This window comes from Candoia aspera, chromosome 1, assembly GCF_035149785.1.
Source record: "Candoia aspera isolate rCanAsp1 chromosome 1, rCanAsp1.hap2, whole genome shotgun sequence".
NCBI classification, from domain to species: domain Eukaryota; kingdom Metazoa; phylum Chordata; class Lepidosauria; order Squamata; family Boidae; genus Candoia; species Candoia aspera.
The window spans coordinates 174003073-174022326 of NC_086153.1; the positions used below are offsets into that span (position 1 = coordinate 174003073).

Here is a 19254-nt window from a genome sequence, read left to right on the forward strand (position 1 = left end):
TATTGCCCTGTGGCAAGTCTCAGAAACAACCAACCATTTCCTATGAACACCAGATCATAAGATCTCATCCTGCTTCAGTGTTCCAATGACTGTTAGGAGATCTAGAATACCAGTACTAATGTATGTATATTCCTAGTACTCAGCACAGACTTTTCATTAAACACTGAATTATTAAATAGATTTTCATTATATGAAAATCCATATCTTTGGTATCAGTTACCATTATATAAATCTGAATTAATCTTCAGTTCTTACCATTTTAAATTACAAACTATTGCTTGAACTTCATCCTACAGGGTTTTTCCTAAAATTTATTTTCAGCACCATGCTGCGACTCCCTGCTATCCACAAGACTTTAGTTGGTGTTACCCGAACTGCTACGGGCTGTGGTAAGTTGACTTTCCATCCAGATTCTTTGTATGACAATTCTTCCATTTTAATTTTCATTATTGAGTTTACTATAATTTCATATTTTTTTCAGGCGTTCCATTATTGCTTGAAGGGCTGATTCCAAAAAGTAGTAGTTTCCTTCCTTCCTTGGATGTGGTAACTCTCAGCCCACAGTAGCACCTCTCTAGTGTCAGGATTGAATTACAGTGTTTTGCTCCTTGAAATAAGTGATGATGTGCCGCCTCAAAAGCCTGGGCCAGTGTACACTGGTTTGAAGACATACATTCACTCCTGGACTTAAGATATGGTTTTTCCCTTGTCCCTTTGGAAACAGAGCTCATGTATCTTCATCAAAGTCATCTTTCTTACTCTGTACAGATGGCTTTCAGAGGTGCTGCCCCACAGATAACCAGCTGTGATGTTGATGATACTCAGTTATACATCTCTGCCCTGGGCCAACCGAGTGATAATGCTGGAGTGTCTGGAGACTACAGGGTCTCAGTGTCTGGAGGCTGTAGGGCTTGGGTGGAGAGGAACAGGTTTCAATTTAACCTTAGCAAGATTGAGTGGCTCTAGGTTTTAGGGCCTCCTGGATCTAGTAATTTTCCAGCTTTAATTTTGGATGGGTGGCACTATCCCAAATAGAACTGGTGTTCAAGGAACATGGTAACCGTGGCCAGGAGGTTTTTGCAGTTACAAGTTGTGTGCCAACTGACTTTTTCCTGAACCAGGAGGCACTGCTCACAGTCACTCATATCTTGGTCACCTCCTGAGGGGATTATTATAACACACTACATGAGGCTGACTTTGAAGAGCATCTGGAAGCTTCAATTGGTCCAGAATGTGGCAGCACAGGCAATTATGGGTATACCTCGTTTTGCCCATGTCACACCTTTGTGAGCTGCACTGGGTCCCAGTTTGCTTCCAGGTGCAATTCAGAGTACTGATTACTACCTATAAAGCCCAGACTGGCATGGGACCAGGATATTTGAGAGACCACCTTACATCCACCATCTCTACTCATCCCATTAGATCAGGCAGGAGGGGCACGCTCTGGGTCCCATCAATCACGGACTGTCATTTAGTGACACCCAGGAAGTAGGCCTTTTCTGTTGCAGCGCCTGTCCTCTGGAACACCATATCGCTCACATTGAGATCCAGCTGGTTCCAACTTTCTAGTATTCAGAGTTTTAAAGCCTTAAAAACATGGCTATTTTCCCAGGTGTGAAAGTCAGGGGGGCGTCCAATGAGATGGCTGCTATGTTTGTGGTTGTTGCTGTCCATGGCTGCCACTGTAGATACTTTATTATGACTTTTCAAAAAATTTGGTTATCCACCCAGAGTTGCTGCTTGTCAGATGGATGGCTATATAAATGTATTGAAATGAAATAAATGATATATAATAATAAATACTTAAAAGAAGAAATTGATTATTACTTTATGCATTAAATAATTATGTAACTATATTTTATTCAAGTGCGCACCACCTCTACAGCAACTAGCAACCTGATAGAAGTTTTTGTTGATGGTCATCCTATTATGGTACCTCCAGGAACCACAGTACTTCAGGTAGAATGAATTTCTGCTCTATATAATTCCATGCAAATATTTGTATTGTTTTATTTTCATCCCTTTAAATGCTGCACACATAACCCTTACCAAGATTTGTGATACCAAGTTTGGGTAGATTACAGTCCACTTCTCCAGATTAATGGAATACTGTCCCATGGTTATGTTTGTGTGAGGAGGAAGAGTGAGGAGAGAATATAGTAAAAGGTGAGAAAAAAAATTAAATATAGAAGTTAAGGAGATAATTACCTATAGATCATAGTAACTCACAACAATTGAGCATGATAAAGACACTCTTGAATTGCTGAGTTGATTAATGCATGTAACATAACAGCCTTTTGTCTCTATGAAGTTGATTTATAATTATTCCTGCTTTTCAGTCCTTCCAAAACAGTTTACAAGCAATTGAAACAATTTAAAAGAGGTACAATATATCTTCTTTATAAACAGTTCATGGGACAGTTAGTGAAAAATGATCTGGTAGAGAGTGGGGAAGGGAACAGTCTAAATGACCAAGCTTCTATGATGGTCTCTGCCTTCTTCCATTCAGGGATCCTTCCCACAAGGCAGTTAGTGGTAAAAGTGATTTGTGATAAATAATAATGAACCTCCTAATGAATTCCAACTCAGGTGTTTCATCATTACATCAGAACTTGTAATTTCTTTGCTTAAAGATCACCAGCTTCAGATTGCTGTTGGAATGTTCTGGAGAACTGAAGTGTTCTCCCACTGTTGTTGTTTTTTTAATAGTATCATTTACTTTTGCCCTGTTGAGATGTTATTTCTGTTTAAGACACACCCAGCTGAAATCCTTTGTATAGAACTTGTTTGTAAACAATTATGTGATAGAAGCTGAAAACATGGTTACTTGTAGCAATCAGTTTGTTTCAAGTACAAATTGTGCTTATATAACCATTATTAAGTTATTCTACAGTGTCTATAGTATTGTGTTGGTTCAAATTAGTGTAGGATGAAAGTTACTGAATCAGTTAAAAATTAGTGTTCTACTATACTGGTCCATTGTATTAAAGTAGGCTAAAATAAAGACTTCTTCAAGCTGAGCTTGGCTCCTGATTATGTCATGGACACCTCCATTCATTTCATTTTTCTTGGTACAGTATGGAAGTGGTATCTTGGCAACAGTACAGAAGAGTTGCTTTTTTTGAGGATTTTCCTAACTTTCCAGTCATATTTTCTGTAGTCCCCCATCCAGCTGGTCTGCCCCTGCTTAACTTCCAAACACTGACATGTGTGAGCTATCTTTCAAATATTCCACAACTAAAAAAAGGTTTTAGATAAGGTGGTGTTCTACATCTTTCACATCTAAGTTTCTTACTAAGAGAAAACAAAAACTATTATTTTTCAAATGCAAACCGTTACTAAATACCTGATACTAAGTAAATACTTTTTTTTCCTTCCCTAAATTGTGCTGTTTACAGGGAGTAGCTATGCCTAGGCAAATGTGACTCTCACCCTTCATTTTTATTGTAAAGGAGGCAAACGTTAAGTGTTATTTTACTGTAATAGCTAAATTACTTTGAAAAACTATAAGTAGGCTTTTTTTAAAAAGTTGTGGGGCTCCTAACATCCTAACAGAAGCTACTGTAAACCTGGAATTGGTTGTTTTTACTTATTTCTTCTTAGCATCATTTAAGAGTATCTGTACATAAGTGATTAATCCATATTAATCTAGTGAGAAAAATTATTTGGGACTGCACGGTTGTTTTTGTGCCAGCCTCTGGCCTTTCAGTAAAGTGATCTTAAACTGTATTTAATTAGATAGATAATTTAGTACAAAGGAAATATGCTTGTTTACAATATCTCTAAATCATCAGCTAACATTTCCCAAGCATATTCCAAAGAGATTTTTATTTATGCAATTTGATTATTTCAAACCACTGTGTGGCTTTAATAGTCATGAAACGTAATATACGGTATAGAAGGCATATAGGAAAGAATATCTATTGCTTTAAAACTTGGTCCTTATGATTCAAACAATGGTTTGTGTTAACCATGGTTATTGAATAAGCCAGAAGTGGTTGGGCTTACACATTGTGCTGACATAAGATGTGATTTCTTGGTTTCATTTTAGCTTGTTGTGTGGTTTATACATCATGATTTATGATTTAATATGCATGTGAATTGGCATATCCTTTTAAACTAAGTTGTATGAGAGAAAATTAATTTGCCTTACAGTGATCAAATATGTTGTATTTTTTAAATGGATGGGCATATTATGCAAAAAGTTGTATTTCTCAATGTTGACACAAAAATTAGAAGAAAAATGTTTGTAAATTATCTTTGACTTCAACATTTTTCATTTATATATCTATGAATGGAACTACCAATGACTTTTTTCAGCATATAGTTTTGAGGAGTTTTTTATAAGTGATGTGGGCAAAATAAACCTGTTGCATTTAAACATTCAGCTAACATACAGAGCTGAGTTGCTATTGTATTTTGGGGATCTGGTTAAAAACTCTTATCATACTGGTTCTCTTTTTTTTGTCCCATACAGTATTCTTCCTCTAAACAACTTGCAAGTTTTGTTTTGAACTGCTCTTTATCTTTAGTTTTTATTTTTGTTTGGTCACTTCCACAAAAAACGAAAAACCGTAGTTGCTTTAATATAGCAACAGAGATAAATCAACTTCTTTCATGACTAATCTGCGGGGGGTGGGATATTATGCAGTGCCATCTGCAGTTTCATATCCCTTCTCTGAACATAGGTGAGAATGAAGTTAAGAGAGCAACAAAAAATAAAATCTCCTTTGAGTCATGCCCAGAACCTGGTGACTTCATCTATACAGTCATGTAGTCTTCTTGACAATAATGCAAAGCAACAAATATCTTTAATTGTAACTAAACAATTATACACACACACGTTCGTATACGTATCATATTTTACATAAACCCTGATTGAGCATGTATTTGTATAGCCTGAGATGGCTGAATGAGCCTAGGAGTTCATATGATGCTACCATCTAAGCAATACATTTTTGTTTCTGTGTATTATTGTATAGAGCTGTTAGTACCGAAAAAACAATATGGGATGTGGCAGAAAAAACAGTCAAGGAAATTCCAGTAGTTCATTACCAGTATTATTATTAATATAAATTTCTAATGTGAGGATAGCAATATAAAAGCCTACTCTGGTCTGGAAGGTACATTCTAAAGTTTATTTTTTTCATAAAGCTTTGTTAGTTTTTCAGAATATATAATTAAAATATAAAATACAGAATATAGGACAGATAGAATACAAGTCTAAAAAAGAAACAAGAAAAACTAAAACAGTGCAAGGATAGACTGAAAAACATAAAAGATAGGTGACTTCCGACTTTCTCCAACACAGATATAAAAGCACATAAAAGTTAATCTCTTGCTATTAATTAAACATTTAGTAAGATTATTTCTCTAAAATCAAACCATTTAATCATCAAAACCCAAAATCAGAACTTCATTTTTTTCCGTTACCAGCAAATAGTCCAAAAGCAGCTTCCAAATAGAAACAAATTCAGTTACAGTATTTTCTCTTATCAGTGCTGTCAGTTTAGCCATTTGCACCAGTTCCATTAACGTAATCATCCAATCCTCCATTGAGGGAATTTTTGGATCCTTCTGTCTTTTATATGCTCAAAGTCTTGCTACTATTATCATATATAAGAACAGAATTCCATGTTGCCTTTCAAACTGTTGGTCCATCAAACCCAAGAGAAACTCTGGTTTCAATTGTAAGTCTACTTTGAGAATCTTTTGAATAATAATACATATTTGATTCCAATCTAAAAGCCATAGATGATCTCTTTATTTTCAGACTTACTGGATTATGATCAGAGAAAGTCTTTGATAAAATATCAACCTTACAAATTTTATTGGCTAAATTATTTGAAATCCATATCATGTCAATTCTTGAAAAAAAGTTTATGTCTTTCTGAGTAAAAGGTATATTCCCTTGCCAATCCATTTTTGTTTGCCAGGGATCTACTAATGCCAAATTGTCTATCATGTCAAAAAAGGACTGTGGGAGTCTTCCTTGTTTAAATTAATTTCCTTTTCAGATGTCCAATCGTGGGGAAGTTACACCATTCCAGTCTCCTAGTAGACACCAGCTTTGATATGAAAAAGACGACAATTCATTCAGAAGATGTCTTAAAAATTTTACTTTTATCCTCATTTGGTACATATATCCTCACAACAATAGATTTACCTCCATTAAGCTCAACTTCCACTACTACATATCTGCCATGTTTGTCAGAAAGCAATAAATGTGGTCTCAGTTGTGGTTTAACATATATTACAAGTCTATTTATCTTCTTCAAACCTGCTGAAATAAATTCCTCTCCCAAATTTTTTTTCATCAAATATTTAATATCTTTTTTCCTTATATAAGTCTCCTGTAAGCATATCACATCATGGTTTAACTTCTTCAAATAAGGAAAAAAAATTATTTTGTGTGGGGCATTTGCCCCATTCATGTTCCAAGTAAGGTAACTACAAGCCATGATTAAGCAGACATCAATGTCCTTAGAGGTAGCACCCATGTCTACACCTTGTAGAGCAGATTCTTGGGGTCTAGTTCCAGGTGCAGGTTTCTCATCTACACCCCGATCCAAACTATATCTGTATCTAGGAAGAAAGTCCTTGGCCTTATGGATGGAGGTCAATCTGAATCTTTGCTGTTGAAACATGAAACTTACACCTTCCAATCTTTCCCATCAAAAAAGGAATATTTTTCCCAGAATCTCTGTTAAAAAAGCATAGTCTTTTCTTTTTCCCAGAATCCTTACAGGAGTCTCTTTCAAAGCAATTATATCCACATTTTCAATATTTAATCTTGATTCAAAGTGAGTTTGCAAAACCTGATCTCTTATTTTCCTTCTAGTAAAATGGACCAAAACATCTCTTGGTTTATTATTTGCAGCTGCATAGCTTGAGTTTATATGAAGAACTTTATCTAATTCCTCCCAATTTTATCTTCCTCCCAATCCAATAATTTTGCCAAACCCTCTAGGATTATTTCAGTAATATTCTCCCCTTTCACCTCAGGAATTCTTCTCAGTCTCAGACAAAAATCCATGTCCCTAAGTTCTAACAGAGCCATTTTATCAAGCTCTTTTTCTCTCTCTTGCCTCAGTATTATCCATCTTAGGTTCTAACACCTCCACTCAATACATTACTTGTTTCACCTCTCCAGCAGTTTTTTCCATTTGATGTTCAATCTTTTTCTCAAAGTCAGAATATTTACTTTCCATCATTTTCTCAAAGTCTCCATATTTAATTTCCATCTTTTTCTCTAAGTCAGAATATCTATTTTCCATTTTCTTCTCAAAGGCATCCAAAGATTGTTTAAAGGTATTAGTAATTCCATTGATCATATTTCTCATCATCTCCACATCATCAGAACCATGACGAGGTGGTCTCCTAGAAGCCATGATTAATTCCCTGGTTAAATTTAGCCAATACAGCCAAATCTTAAAGTCAGTGGAAAAATACTAGAGACTAAGATCTTTCAAAAGCGAAAGTCTTGTCACTAGAGGTGTTTACGGGAAGTATCCAATTAACTCATTAAGGAAAAAGCAACAACACTCACTTTCTCACGATAGCCATGAAAGTTCCAATTCTGACAGGACAGATTTGTTAAATCCCAAAAGGAAACAATAAAAATACCACCAATTAAATCCAAAAAATATATAGTCCTTTGCTTCTATAAAATAAATCCACAGTTCAGCTTTCGGTTCTTTTTGCCTTAAACCTAAAGTACAAAACCAAGTTCAAATGCTCAACAGTTAAGTTTCAAAAATAATGTAGAAGTTACCAAGAGAAATCTCATCTCTCTGGTGGGAAAAGCCTTCTTTAAAAAAAGAAAAGGCAAACAAATTGGTGTATTAAGAAATGGGGTGGTCAGTTTTAAAGTCCGTTTAAACGGCTGCAGCATGGCTTGGGAAAGGATTACAATCCTACCTCCCAGCTGATCGCTCATTGCTGGATCTATAAACTCCATTTACAGTCTTCTGGCTATGACCAGCCGTCTGGAGGACATGTAATTCCTAGGGTTCTCCTTTATCCAGGGAACACTTTTGGGCTCCAGGGAATCCTGCCCGAGCCCTAAAAATGCCGTGCTGCCAGGTCTACTTGCGAAGCTAAATCGCAAAGAGATGCTGTTCAAGCCGCCATTCCCACCGGAAGCTGGAAGGTACATTCTAAAGTTTAGAGTGTCTACTGTAATAAACCTTCAAAGCATACTGAACTTTTTCTCTTATAGGTGTATCTCTTTATAGCAGATTGAACTTATTATTGCAACCCAGCTGCAAAAATTGTAAGCAAAGGAAAAAGAAAATTTATTCTTTTAGGAATGTAGTTTTGTGTAGGAAAACATACAAATGCAACCTGTACCTTGACATTCACTCATTTCATCTTTAGGCCTGTGAAAAGGTTGGAATGCAAATCCCTCGGTTTTGCTATCACGACAGATTGTCTGTGGCTGGAAATTGCAGGATGTGTCTTGTGGAGATAGAGAAAGCCCCCAAGGTATTAATACAAATATATTTGCTTGAAATTGATGTGTTCTAAAAGTTTGAGGTATGTAATTTTTGATATATCTATTACTAGCAGCTGCTTTCTGATATTATGTTAAATGTTGAGTTCATCTGGAATTACTCACAAAAGTTTAATTGCATCTTTTGTCCTGTATGTTTGCTTGAATTATTCCAAGGTCATTATGTCAGTGGTAGAATTTTAATGGGCCTTCAATTTATTATTGTGACTGAGAAACCCGGTTCCTATGTAGAGAAAGACTCTCAGGAGAGTTATGAGACGTACAGAATACCAACATTTTTCATATGACGTACGGTTAGGATTAACGTCCAGTTGCTAACCTCCCAAACCCAATCCCCTCTTTTCTTACATGCAGAACATTAGGGTGATGCAGGTTGCCTTCCCCTGGCATTGCTTCTTACTGACCAAGATCAGATGCTTTTAGAAAGAACATTAAGAAAAACAAAAAAGTCACTGCTATCACATGCTCTTCTTGTTTCCCTTTTTCCTGCACTTTGCTTTTGATGTGACAGTTTTGGTTAACCATTGAATTACCACTCATAGATGTACTCTCATATATATTTGCCTTTAAAATCTGATTGTAAAGCCTTTTTTTTGGTCAGTAAATTTTTTTTTTGTCAGAGTTCATTAAAATGTATGTTTTGTTTTTTATTCATAGCTATCCATTTCACAGGCAATCTTCAGTTTTAATGTTATGGGAGTGGGAAATCTTTCTATCCAGTTTTTCTAGAATATTCATGTCCTCCTACTTTATTCTGGTATTCTTTCTTAAACTAAAAAGTCTTTCATGCTGTAGTTTTTTTGTCACAGAGGAAATACACCAGATTACTTCACTCTTTTGGTTTGCTGTTGTTAAAGCTCTTGAGACTCTACAAAGTCTCTTTGAAGATGGGGTGACCAAAATGTTCAACAATATTCAGATCTGATAGCACGGTGGAGTTGTACAGAATAGTGGCCGTAAAACATCAGTATGTTAAATTATTGCATAGAATTTAACAGATTGATGCTTACACAATAAAAACATCAGTATGTTTAAATTATTGTCATTGTGTAAGTGTGTATGTTCACAAATGCATTAGTGAAATATCCTTGTAATGGGTTGCAGCCTGTTGCTGCTTGTGCCATGCCAGTCATGAAGGGTTGGAACATTCTGACAAATTCTGAGAAGTCCAGGAAAGCAAGGTAAGCTACCTCTCACTACATGCAACTCACAGCATAATTCTCTGCTTGCTTACATGGGAGGGCTGTCCTTATATTTTCTTAATATATTAGAATAATTTCAGGGGGTTGGATCTGTCCCATTTTTTCATTCTCCATTTAAAAAATATATAATTCAAGCACCTTTTAAGAGGAAGAGGACTGTTGTTGGTAAATAAATCTATTTGTTTCATATAATTTTCCAGTGTTTTAGTATGTTAGATACCATATTGATACCATTCTTGTTTTCACACGTGGGCCTACCACAGAGAAGGCGTAATGGAGTTCTTGTTGGCTAACCATCCATTGGACTGTCCCATCTGTGATCAGGGAGGGGAGTGTGACCTTCAGGTATTGTTTCCTAGGATATTTTTAAAATACTCTTTGGAGAAAACTGTTTCTCAACCACATGAGTTGGTTTGCTTTGTTAATTATCTGTAGGATCAGTCAATGATGTTTGGCAGCGATAGGAGCAGATTTCTGGAAAGCAAACGTGCTGTTGAAGACAAGAATATTGGCCCTCTTGTGAAAACTATCATGACCCGGTGTATACAATGTACGCGATGCATCAGGTAACTTCTGTGTACACCAACAGACTACAATATGCTTTATGAATGGGAATACCCACATGTCAGTGGGTCATAACATTATACGGGTATTTTACCACGCACCCACACCCATACCAATAGATAAATAGACTGGTTTTCAGGAAGGCCAGATCAGGCTAAGAAGACCATGCCCATCATTTGTTCAGATGACTAGTGAGGATTCTGCTTCTGTTCCATATTCAGTTACAACCCTTATTAGAACCATTGGCAGACAACGATGCAACATTAAGTGCAAGTAGCACTTGCAAAACTTCTTGACTCATATGTCCTCATAACACCATGTCACATTGCCACCTGGGACTACTGCTTGAATGGCACTTGTACAGGAAAAGAAAGATAAGAGTTGTATATAGCAGGCCCTGGGCTAGCAAGGTTGGTTGTTTGTCCTGGTCCCATTTACACTTTGCAGTTTGTCCCCTAGCATGCTACTCAAAAACAAGTGGGTTCCTCAGCTACAAAAAAAATTATAAATTCCTATTTTATTTGATGATCTCCATCAAATACAGGTAGTCCTTGTTTAGCAACAGCCTGACTTAGCAGCTGTTCGCAGTTACAGTGGTGATGAAAAAGTAACATCAGTAAAGGAGGACTACTTGTATACAGGGAGATAAAAACACATCATTATTTCCATCCTGCAAAGAAAAATTGAACCTGTTTTTCTCCTAAGGAATAGCAAGGCAGAGCAAAAACCAAGTGGAACATGTGTTTTATTTTGAATGTGAAACAAAATTCTCATCTGGAACTTTCCATCAATGCTTCAAATTACCTCCATTTTAACAAAACAAAACTTAAAGCAACTTAAGTGTTACATGTTTGTCGAAATAAAATTTGAAGAGCTTCAAGTGTTTTGGCTATGGGAAACAGTGGGAACATGAAAAAGACTCTTGTTTTCTTCTTTACATCCCAGATCACAAGAATGGAAAGGTTCATGCTGAACTAGCTTGTAGAAGAATTGATGGGGGTGGGTGGCTGGGAAATCCTATTATGGAAGTTTTGCTTCATTTTCTTCATATGCTGCCTTCTTCATTTACATATGAGGCGCGTGATTGAAACCTAGTACAGCTAGCATAGAAATGTTACATTGATTGCTTAGCTTTTGGTTGAAATTGAAGCTTCTGAACATTTTTGAAAAGCAGCGTCACAAAGAACACATTATAGTAGCTTTGATTGGATGTAAGCGGAGTATGAATGATTGGAGAAATGTGAACTTTTTCTAGTACATGTAACTGTTGAATCAGCTGGGACTGATAAACAATCTGTGGTAACCTTCTGTGCCTTACCTGTTTATGCTTGCCTTTACCAGGTTTGCAAGTGAAATTGCAGGGGTTGATGATCTAGGAACCACAGGAAGAGGAAATGAGATGCAAGTTGGCACTTACATTGAAAAAATGTTTATGTCTGAATTGTCAGGCAATGTGATTGATATTTGCCCAGTGGGTGCCCTTACGTCCAAGCCTTATGCATTTACTGCTCGACCCTGGGAAACCAGGCATGTATCTTTGCTGATATTTTAAACATTATATTACATTTATAGTGTTTGTCATTTATTAAATGCCAGATAAAAAGATTACTCTTTGAAGCTTGTAACCTCTTTGAATATTAAAAGAATCCCAGTAAATCTGAGCTAATACAAAATGATTTCCTATGGAGTAGGGATTATCTAGGGAGAAAAGCAACATCTGTTAAACTGGAAGAATTTGTACATTATTAGTCATTTCAGAACATAATTCCTCCTTAATGCCATGCGGTGACATTACTATAACTGCTCTTACATTAGATGAGCCATCTTGGAAACAAAACACTTACCACTTACTAGTTTAGCTCCTTAGGATACGGCACAGAAGAAGGAGGGAAGAGAAAGGAAGGAGAATTGAGGTAGTAATGGAACAAGGGGCAGCCTTGTGCAAAACCATGTCTTGAATACTTCCTATTGCTGGCCATTAGTTTCTAGTGAAAAACAAGAGTAAGCATGGGCAACACCAGTTAATCCACGACCACGGTGGTCGCAAACGTAGTAGCATTTGAGTTAAGATCTATTAATAAAAGCTGATACTACAAACATTTGCTAGTTTGTGTGCTTTCTCTTAGGAAGACAGAGTCTATTGATGTTCTTGATGCAGTAGGAAGTAACATCGTGGTAAACACACGAACTGGAGAAGTGATGAGAATTTTGCCAAGATTACATGAAGGTATCAACGAGGAGTGGATTTCTGATAAAACAAGGTATATTTATATAATTCATTATCATCTCAAACATACAGTTTTATTTTTTACAGTATCGTGCTAGAAGTTTGAACGGGTTTTAGAACTGTTTCTAAAATGATACTTTCTATTCACGCATGGAAATAGCGTGAAAATCACTTTTTGTGATCCAGATCCTGAAGTTGTTTTTAATCAAAGAAAGGTAATGCGTGGCTGCTTCTTTCAAAGCATTAGAATTTAGCTGTGCTCAACTGGGTTGTTTGTAAAGGGTTTAAAACAATTTTTAAGTTGGAAAAATGTAAGATTATCTTTTTCTGGTGTTTTGTCACTTATACTGGCATGTCGACTATAGAGGAAGAAAAACTGTTTGTGTTGGTGAAGATGGCAGAACTAGCAGAGATGGCAAAACAAACACGTTTGATTAGAGGAAGACCAACAATTACATTTATTAGTGACTGGAAACCCCTTATGGACTTTTTGCTGGAAAAATGGTTATCCTTGCAGCTGTAAGCTTGTATCTTTAATAAATTATGGTATCTTTTGTTAATGTGCCTTCACATTATACCTAATAAAAAAATTGTGGTTTCATTTTGAATTTGATCCCTAACATTCTCTGAACAATGCTGTGTATATCTTTCCAATACTTTGGGGATTTTTTTTTAATGTCCACCGCATACAATAGAACGTTCTTTCGGTTTCACAGCATTTCCAGCATTTATTGTTGTATGATTTGTCCATTTTGGCAATTATTGATAGAACTTTATACCATCTGCAAAACGTTTTATACCAGTTCTCTCAAACGATAGCTTGGAGTGAACGTTATAGTTCTGTTCTTCAGTTCTTCCCGTTGCTCTGTTCAGACTGTTTCTTTGAAGTTTTGCATCCAGTTTGTTTGTTTGTTTGTTTGTTTGTTTATATTTCAAATTTCTGTCACCGCCCATCTCCCCTGAAGGGGGACTCTGGGTAGTTTACAATAAAATAAACAAATAAAAACCACAAAACATAAATTACAATACAGACCATCATTATAAATAGATAAATATGCGGCGAAAAGTTCTCATTCGGTGGGGAGGGCGCTATGGCGCCAGCCACCCCCAGGAAGAGCTGTTGCCCTTCCCACCCCAGGCGAGGCGGCAGAACCAGGTCTTCAAATTCTTCTGGAAGGCCGGGAGCGAAGGGGCCTGCCTCACCTCCGGGGGCAGAGTGTTCCAGAGGGCGGGCGCCACTGCAGAGAAGGCTTGCCTCATCTGTAACATATTTAAGTAGGAGTTTATATATACATCCTAATAAGTGATCTTGATTCTGTATAAGCATTTCAAATTCTGTCGGTTTTCTTAATGTCTCTTCCTTATTTTTGAGATGAGATTTTATTCTTCCAGCAATTTGTAAATACAACAGCCATGGTATATCCTGGCCTTTGCTGAGCAGTTCTTGCTGTGTCTTTAATCTGTTTATGAGGTCTGGGTGGACCATGTTTGCATATGTGATTACACTTTTCTTATTGTAATTGTCTCCAGCATGAAAAGATTATTTTTCTCATGGAGTTCCATACTTTTATCAAGCTTCATCTTATATGTCCTTTTAGGTTTTTATCCTGTTTTAGCTGGGCCAGCTTTTTCCAATAGTGACATTCTGCTATTTGGGGATTTAACCCACTCTGTTAACTGTGATAAATAGCTTGCTCTGTGATACAGTTTGAAATTTGGAAGAGAAAGGCTGCCTATATTTTTGACGTTTTGTAAAATTTTAAGTTTGACTCTGGGTTTTTTTCTACTCCATATAAATTTGCTAACAATTTCTTGTCATTCATGTCATATTTTTCTGGAATTTTCCAGAATAAAAAGATTAATGCTGCTTTCTTCCTTTTTTTGTTGATATGTTAATTATAAACCCGCTTGATGTTTCTTTTCAGGATATAATCTGTTTGGCTGATGTGTATTATATCTGGAACACGTAATTTTAGGCATTCAGCTAGTATTGTTACAAGTATTTCATAGTCATTTTTTGCCCTTTAATTTTAGGAATACATTGTACCTGAGCCTTTGTTATTGTGGTTTTAAACAACTGGCAAGCTTTCTGGAGGGAGTGTGCTCTTTCAACCTTCCCTTTGAGTTTCCTTTTCACCAGTCTCCTAAATTTTGAGAAGCTCCCCTTTTTGAAGTCACAATGACTGGGTAAAACTTGGTATGAGGTTATCACTTCTTTGAATGTTGAATTTTATTGCATTATGGTCACTATTCTCAGATAGTCTGACTATATATATTTCTCTCACCAGCTCGCTAAGCACTACTTAAGAGTAGGTCTAGTATTGCCCCCTCCCTCATCAATTCCATGACCAACTGCTCCAGCAGATAGTCATTTATTGTTATTATGGAGAAGAATATTGTGTGCTGAAAGAGTTTATGAGTCATCAGTGGGATTGGTATTTCAGTTGTAGATGCTTCCATAATCAGTTTTATCTTTGCTTTTCAGATTTGCATATGATGGCCTGAAACGTCAGCGACTTACTGAGCCAATGATAAAAAATAAAGAAGGGCTGTTCACTTACGTATCTTGGGAAGAAGCCTTGAGCTGTGTAGCAAGTGCAGTAAGTATATGTGCTTAACAGACTATTTAACACTACTTCTAGATTTTATACACATTCACTTATGAATTCTTATACTCTGGGGAATGCTACTTTCCACACTGCATAAACAAGGAATTTGTTTGTTTATTTGATTTAATTTAATTTATATGGCCGCCCATCTCACTTGCATGTGACTCTGGGTGGCGTACGCAGTCAAAACACAAGTGACAATCATGGTCTTCTGCCATTAAAAACAATTAAAAGCTACATTTAAAAAATACAATAATAAAAAGACAGAGGGGAGTGCAGTCTAAGTATATACAGTATAACCATTTAATGGGCTACACGCTTCCTTGGGATCCCCAAGCCCAGTGGCACATCCAAGTTTTGAGGGCCTTCTGGAAGGCCGGCAGGGTTGGGGCCAGTCTTGCCTTGGGGGAATGATGTTCCAGAGGGTGGATGCCACGACAGAGAAGGCTCTCTTTCTGGATCCCGCCAGACAAAGTTTCTTGGCTGATGGGATCTGCAACATGCCCCTTCTGCTGGATCTGATGGGACCCACAGATGTAACTGGGGGAAGGTGGCCCCCCAAACGACCTGGCCCCATGCCCTGTAGGCCTTTAAAGGCCATTTTGCTTTATGTCTTGTGGTTAAGGGGTAAGGTAAAAGTATGTGCGCATCATGGAGATAGCATCCCTTTTGTCAAACGTCTCAGAACAAGTTGGCATTTACCACTGTACAGATGCAGCTTTGCAACTGTGTGGTATCTCTCTTTTATGAAAATTACTTTGCTTTCCTGGGTTGTCTTAGGAAAAATAATGCTCTAAAATGGTGGTTCTTTTCTTTTAAAAGATAGTGGTGAAGTAATACTTGCTTTGTGGCGTTTTGTGTTTTCTGCTGCAGTTTCAAGGCAGTCAAGGTAACGAGGTAGCTGCAATTGCAGGAGGACTGGTGGATGCAGAAGCGCTAGTATCGCTCAAAGACTTGCTGAATAGAATGAACTCGGATAATATATGCACTGAAGAGGCTTTCCCTGCTGCAGGAGCTGGGTAAGAGCTTGTAACGAGTGATCACAGTAAGAGAAATGGCGCTGTAGTAATCTTGAGAGAACGTGGCAGGATTAGAAATTTGGACAGTAAGTGAAATTCACGTGGGTTCCTCCAGCCCTTACCTTTAAAGGCTTCTAAATGTTCTACATCAGGCATTAAGTTCACAATTCTTAATTGGAAGTATATTGTGAAAATTGAAAAACATTTTTCTAAAGGAAAGTAAACATGCTGCTTATTTACTGGCCAATGGAATAAAGAAAAAATTGAGATTGGTACTGTGCAGATACAGTAGTTGTTACTTTTAAGTGTCAAATTAAAGCCGTATTTGAAGTCCTTCCCACTGGAGCTCCGTATCACAGTTACATTCTTTATGACTGTTTGTGCATTCTGTTATAGAATAGATCTGCGATCTAACTACTTACTTAATACCAAGATTGCAGGAGTGGAAGAGGCAGATTTCCTACTTCTGGTTGGCACCAATCCACGCTTTGAGGCACCATTATTTAATGCAAGGATTAGAAAAAGGTTTGTTGACATGCAGTCAAATTGATTTTCTTTCTGTGGATTAGGAAGTATATTGTAAGAGGCCATACCTGTTTTTGTTTTTTTTTACCATTTTTATCTCGAGCATAAACATGTTAATAGAACCAGAGCTGGAAATAATCCTAGAGGTGTCTAGTCTCCTCCTTAGTACCAGTCTAGTTCCACTAGAGCATCGAGTCTGGAAGCTGATTGTGTTTGCTGATATGTCAGTGGTTGACTTAAGATACTGACATGTGGTGGTGGTTGTATCATATATATATATATATATATATATATATATATATATATATATATATATATATATATGCATCTTTCCCAAACTAAGTGCCCTCTGGATGTTTTGGCTTCTAGAAATCTTAGCAGTGGCCATATGGTCAGGGAATTCTAGGCCACATCTGGAAGGTGTCTGGATTGGAGGCAGCTGTGCTGATGAACTATATTTTTTAAGCGTGTAATACTAAGGGGGCTTTTTTTAATACAGAAGGGATGCAAATAGGGGTATTTCAAAGATAAAATGCTATTATCAGAATCACCTGTTGCAAAAGGAATGGGCCCCTGTCCAAAGGTCCACTTGTTTCTGCATGTGCGTTGGCACTTAGTTCTCCTTTGGCAGAGGCATCATGCTAAATTATGGAATGTGCTCCCTCAGTCCTTAAGCTCTCCACTGCTTAGAAGAAATTCAGAAACTTCTGTGGAAAGAGCTCAGGCAGAAATGTACAAAAATAAACTCATCTCATGCAGCTTGCCTATATACTATAAGACCTTACATATTTTTGTGCTTACTCCATTTTCAGCTGGCTACAAAATGAGCTAAAAGTGGCTCTTGTTGGCAGCCCAGTTGATTTGACTTACAATTATGATCATCTGGGAGATTCCCCACAGATACTGTTAGACATTGCTTCAGAGAAACATCCATTCAGCAAGGTACATTCAATTAAAAAATCTCTGGTTTTGTCTCTAACTTTTCTTGAAAATTGGTCTGTTACGATGTTACAATGGAGTGATTTTTCACTCTCTTGTCTCTCATTTCTTCTGAAAGGTCCTGAGCCAGGCTAAAAAGCCAATGGTGGTGGTGGGCAGTGCTGCGCTGCAACGTGGGGATGGAGCAGCTATTCATTCAGCCGTTTCTACTATTGCACAAAATATTAGGGCAAAAAGTGGAGTAGATGCTGACTGGAAAATTATGAACATTCTTCATAGGTTTGTCCAAGTTCATTTTCTATTTTGATTTCTATGTCTTATACTAGAGTCATAAAGATTTCTATCATAGTTCATTTATTTATTTACAATTATTTTTATGCTGCCTACTCAACTGATTTTAAGTGGTTTGCAACTCTAAAACAATAAACATTTCAATAAAAGGAGTTGCCAACAAAAACCATAACAGTTTATGTGGCCAAGCCAACAGCTTCCCATTAAAATACTGACCATCTCATATAGTGCTTTCTTCTCTGAAAGCTCTGTAGAAAAGCATGATCGCGACTGCTTTACTAAAAGATAATAGGACAGGGCAGTTCTAGGGGAATGAGGCTGTGATCAAGGTCATCCTTATGTCCTCGGAGGTGTAAGGCCTCATAGTATGACTTCAGCCTGCACATACTGGGCAGGCAGATTCCATCCACTGTAATGGATATGTTCTCAAAGGTAACAAGGACCCAGCCTTCAGCCTGGAAGCAAACCAGCAACCAATGCAACCCCTGTAATATTGGTGTCACTGTGGTGTAGTGCTTTACCTTGGTCAGCAGGTGGGTGGCTGTGTTCTGTTCCAGCAGTAGACAGTTGAATGTAGAGCAGATTGGAGAGTGTAACGACGGGATGGTAAGGACCCAAATCTTTGTAGATATAGTCCCTGATTCAGGAAAGGTTTCACCTGACAAACTAGCAATGCTGTCCAGTGCACTCTTCACCTTAGCCTTCACTTGCTGCTCCTTCAGGGAATACCAGGAGAACTCCCAGATTGCATACCTCCTCCTTCAGAGAGTACCATCCCCTCCAGAGCTAAAGATAAACTTCTGTAATAGTATGTGGGAATGACCCTGGGAGACAGGTGGAAGAGCTGCAGACTAGACAGTAGTCATACAAGCAGCAGCTGAGCCCGCAGAAGGAATGTGGGTGTGGCAAATGTCTCAGAAGGGACCCTCCCTAGTTTCTTGGACTGTAAAGAGTGGGGGGAGAGATGTACTTTCAGACTTGCAAGATTCCGTTAATCTAACCTTACAATAAAGTTAGAACTAGCACTTCTGGGTGTGCTTCTTGTCTGGATGACCTCACAAGGCTGACAACTACCCTGGAACCAAATGGCTTCTAAACATATAGTAGCTGTTTGCTAAGGTTCATTTTGAGCCTATTCTGACTCATCTTGTCCCTCAGTCTCTGGGCACTGGGTCAGGACTTCCTTGTTAACTACAGCCATCTGGTTGAAGTATAAAATAGAATTTTAAAAACGAACAGGTTTTTAAAATTGCTGATTTCACATTGGCTTGAACAATGTTTCTTTCTTTCTTGAACAACATAGAGTAAATTGATATCTAGAAAAGGGCTTAGCTCAAATATGTAATACACCTGAATACATTCA

General features: G+C 37.4%; 1 protein-coding gene across 2 annotated transcripts in view; it reads left to right on the forward strand.

Moving 5' to 3' along the window:
- NDUFS1 (NADH:ubiquinone oxidoreductase core subunit S1) overlaps window positions 1-19254 on the forward strand; it is a 31572-nt gene that overhangs the window by 6429 nt on the left and 5889 nt on the right. Inside the window, exons 2-14 of one of the 2 annotated variants that reach the window (XR_010068897.1) lie at window positions 297-389; window positions 1868-1959; window positions 8380-8487; window positions 9620-9696; window positions 9981-10062; window positions 10153-10283; window positions 11623-11812; window positions 12412-12542; window positions 14994-15108; window positions 15991-16136; window positions 16533-16661; window positions 17474-17603; window positions 17719-17879. Coding sequence is in view for 1 of the 2 variants with exons in the window: in XM_063317956.1 (XP_063174026.1) it covers window positions 326-389; window positions 1868-1959; window positions 8380-8487; window positions 9620-9696; window positions 9981-10062; window positions 10153-10283; window positions 11623-11812; window positions 12412-12542; window positions 14994-15108; window positions 15991-16136; window positions 16533-16661; window positions 17474-17603; window positions 17719-17879 (1556 nt within the window). In the remaining variant the exon portion in view is untranslated. The remainder of the gene's footprint in view (window positions 1-296; window positions 390-1867; window positions 1960-8379; window positions 8488-9619; window positions 9697-9980; window positions 10063-10152; window positions 10284-11622; window positions 11813-12411; window positions 12543-14993; window positions 15109-15990; window positions 16137-16532; window positions 16662-17473; window positions 17604-17718; window positions 17880-19254) is intronic. The other variant, XM_063317956.1, reaches the window with a different exon arrangement.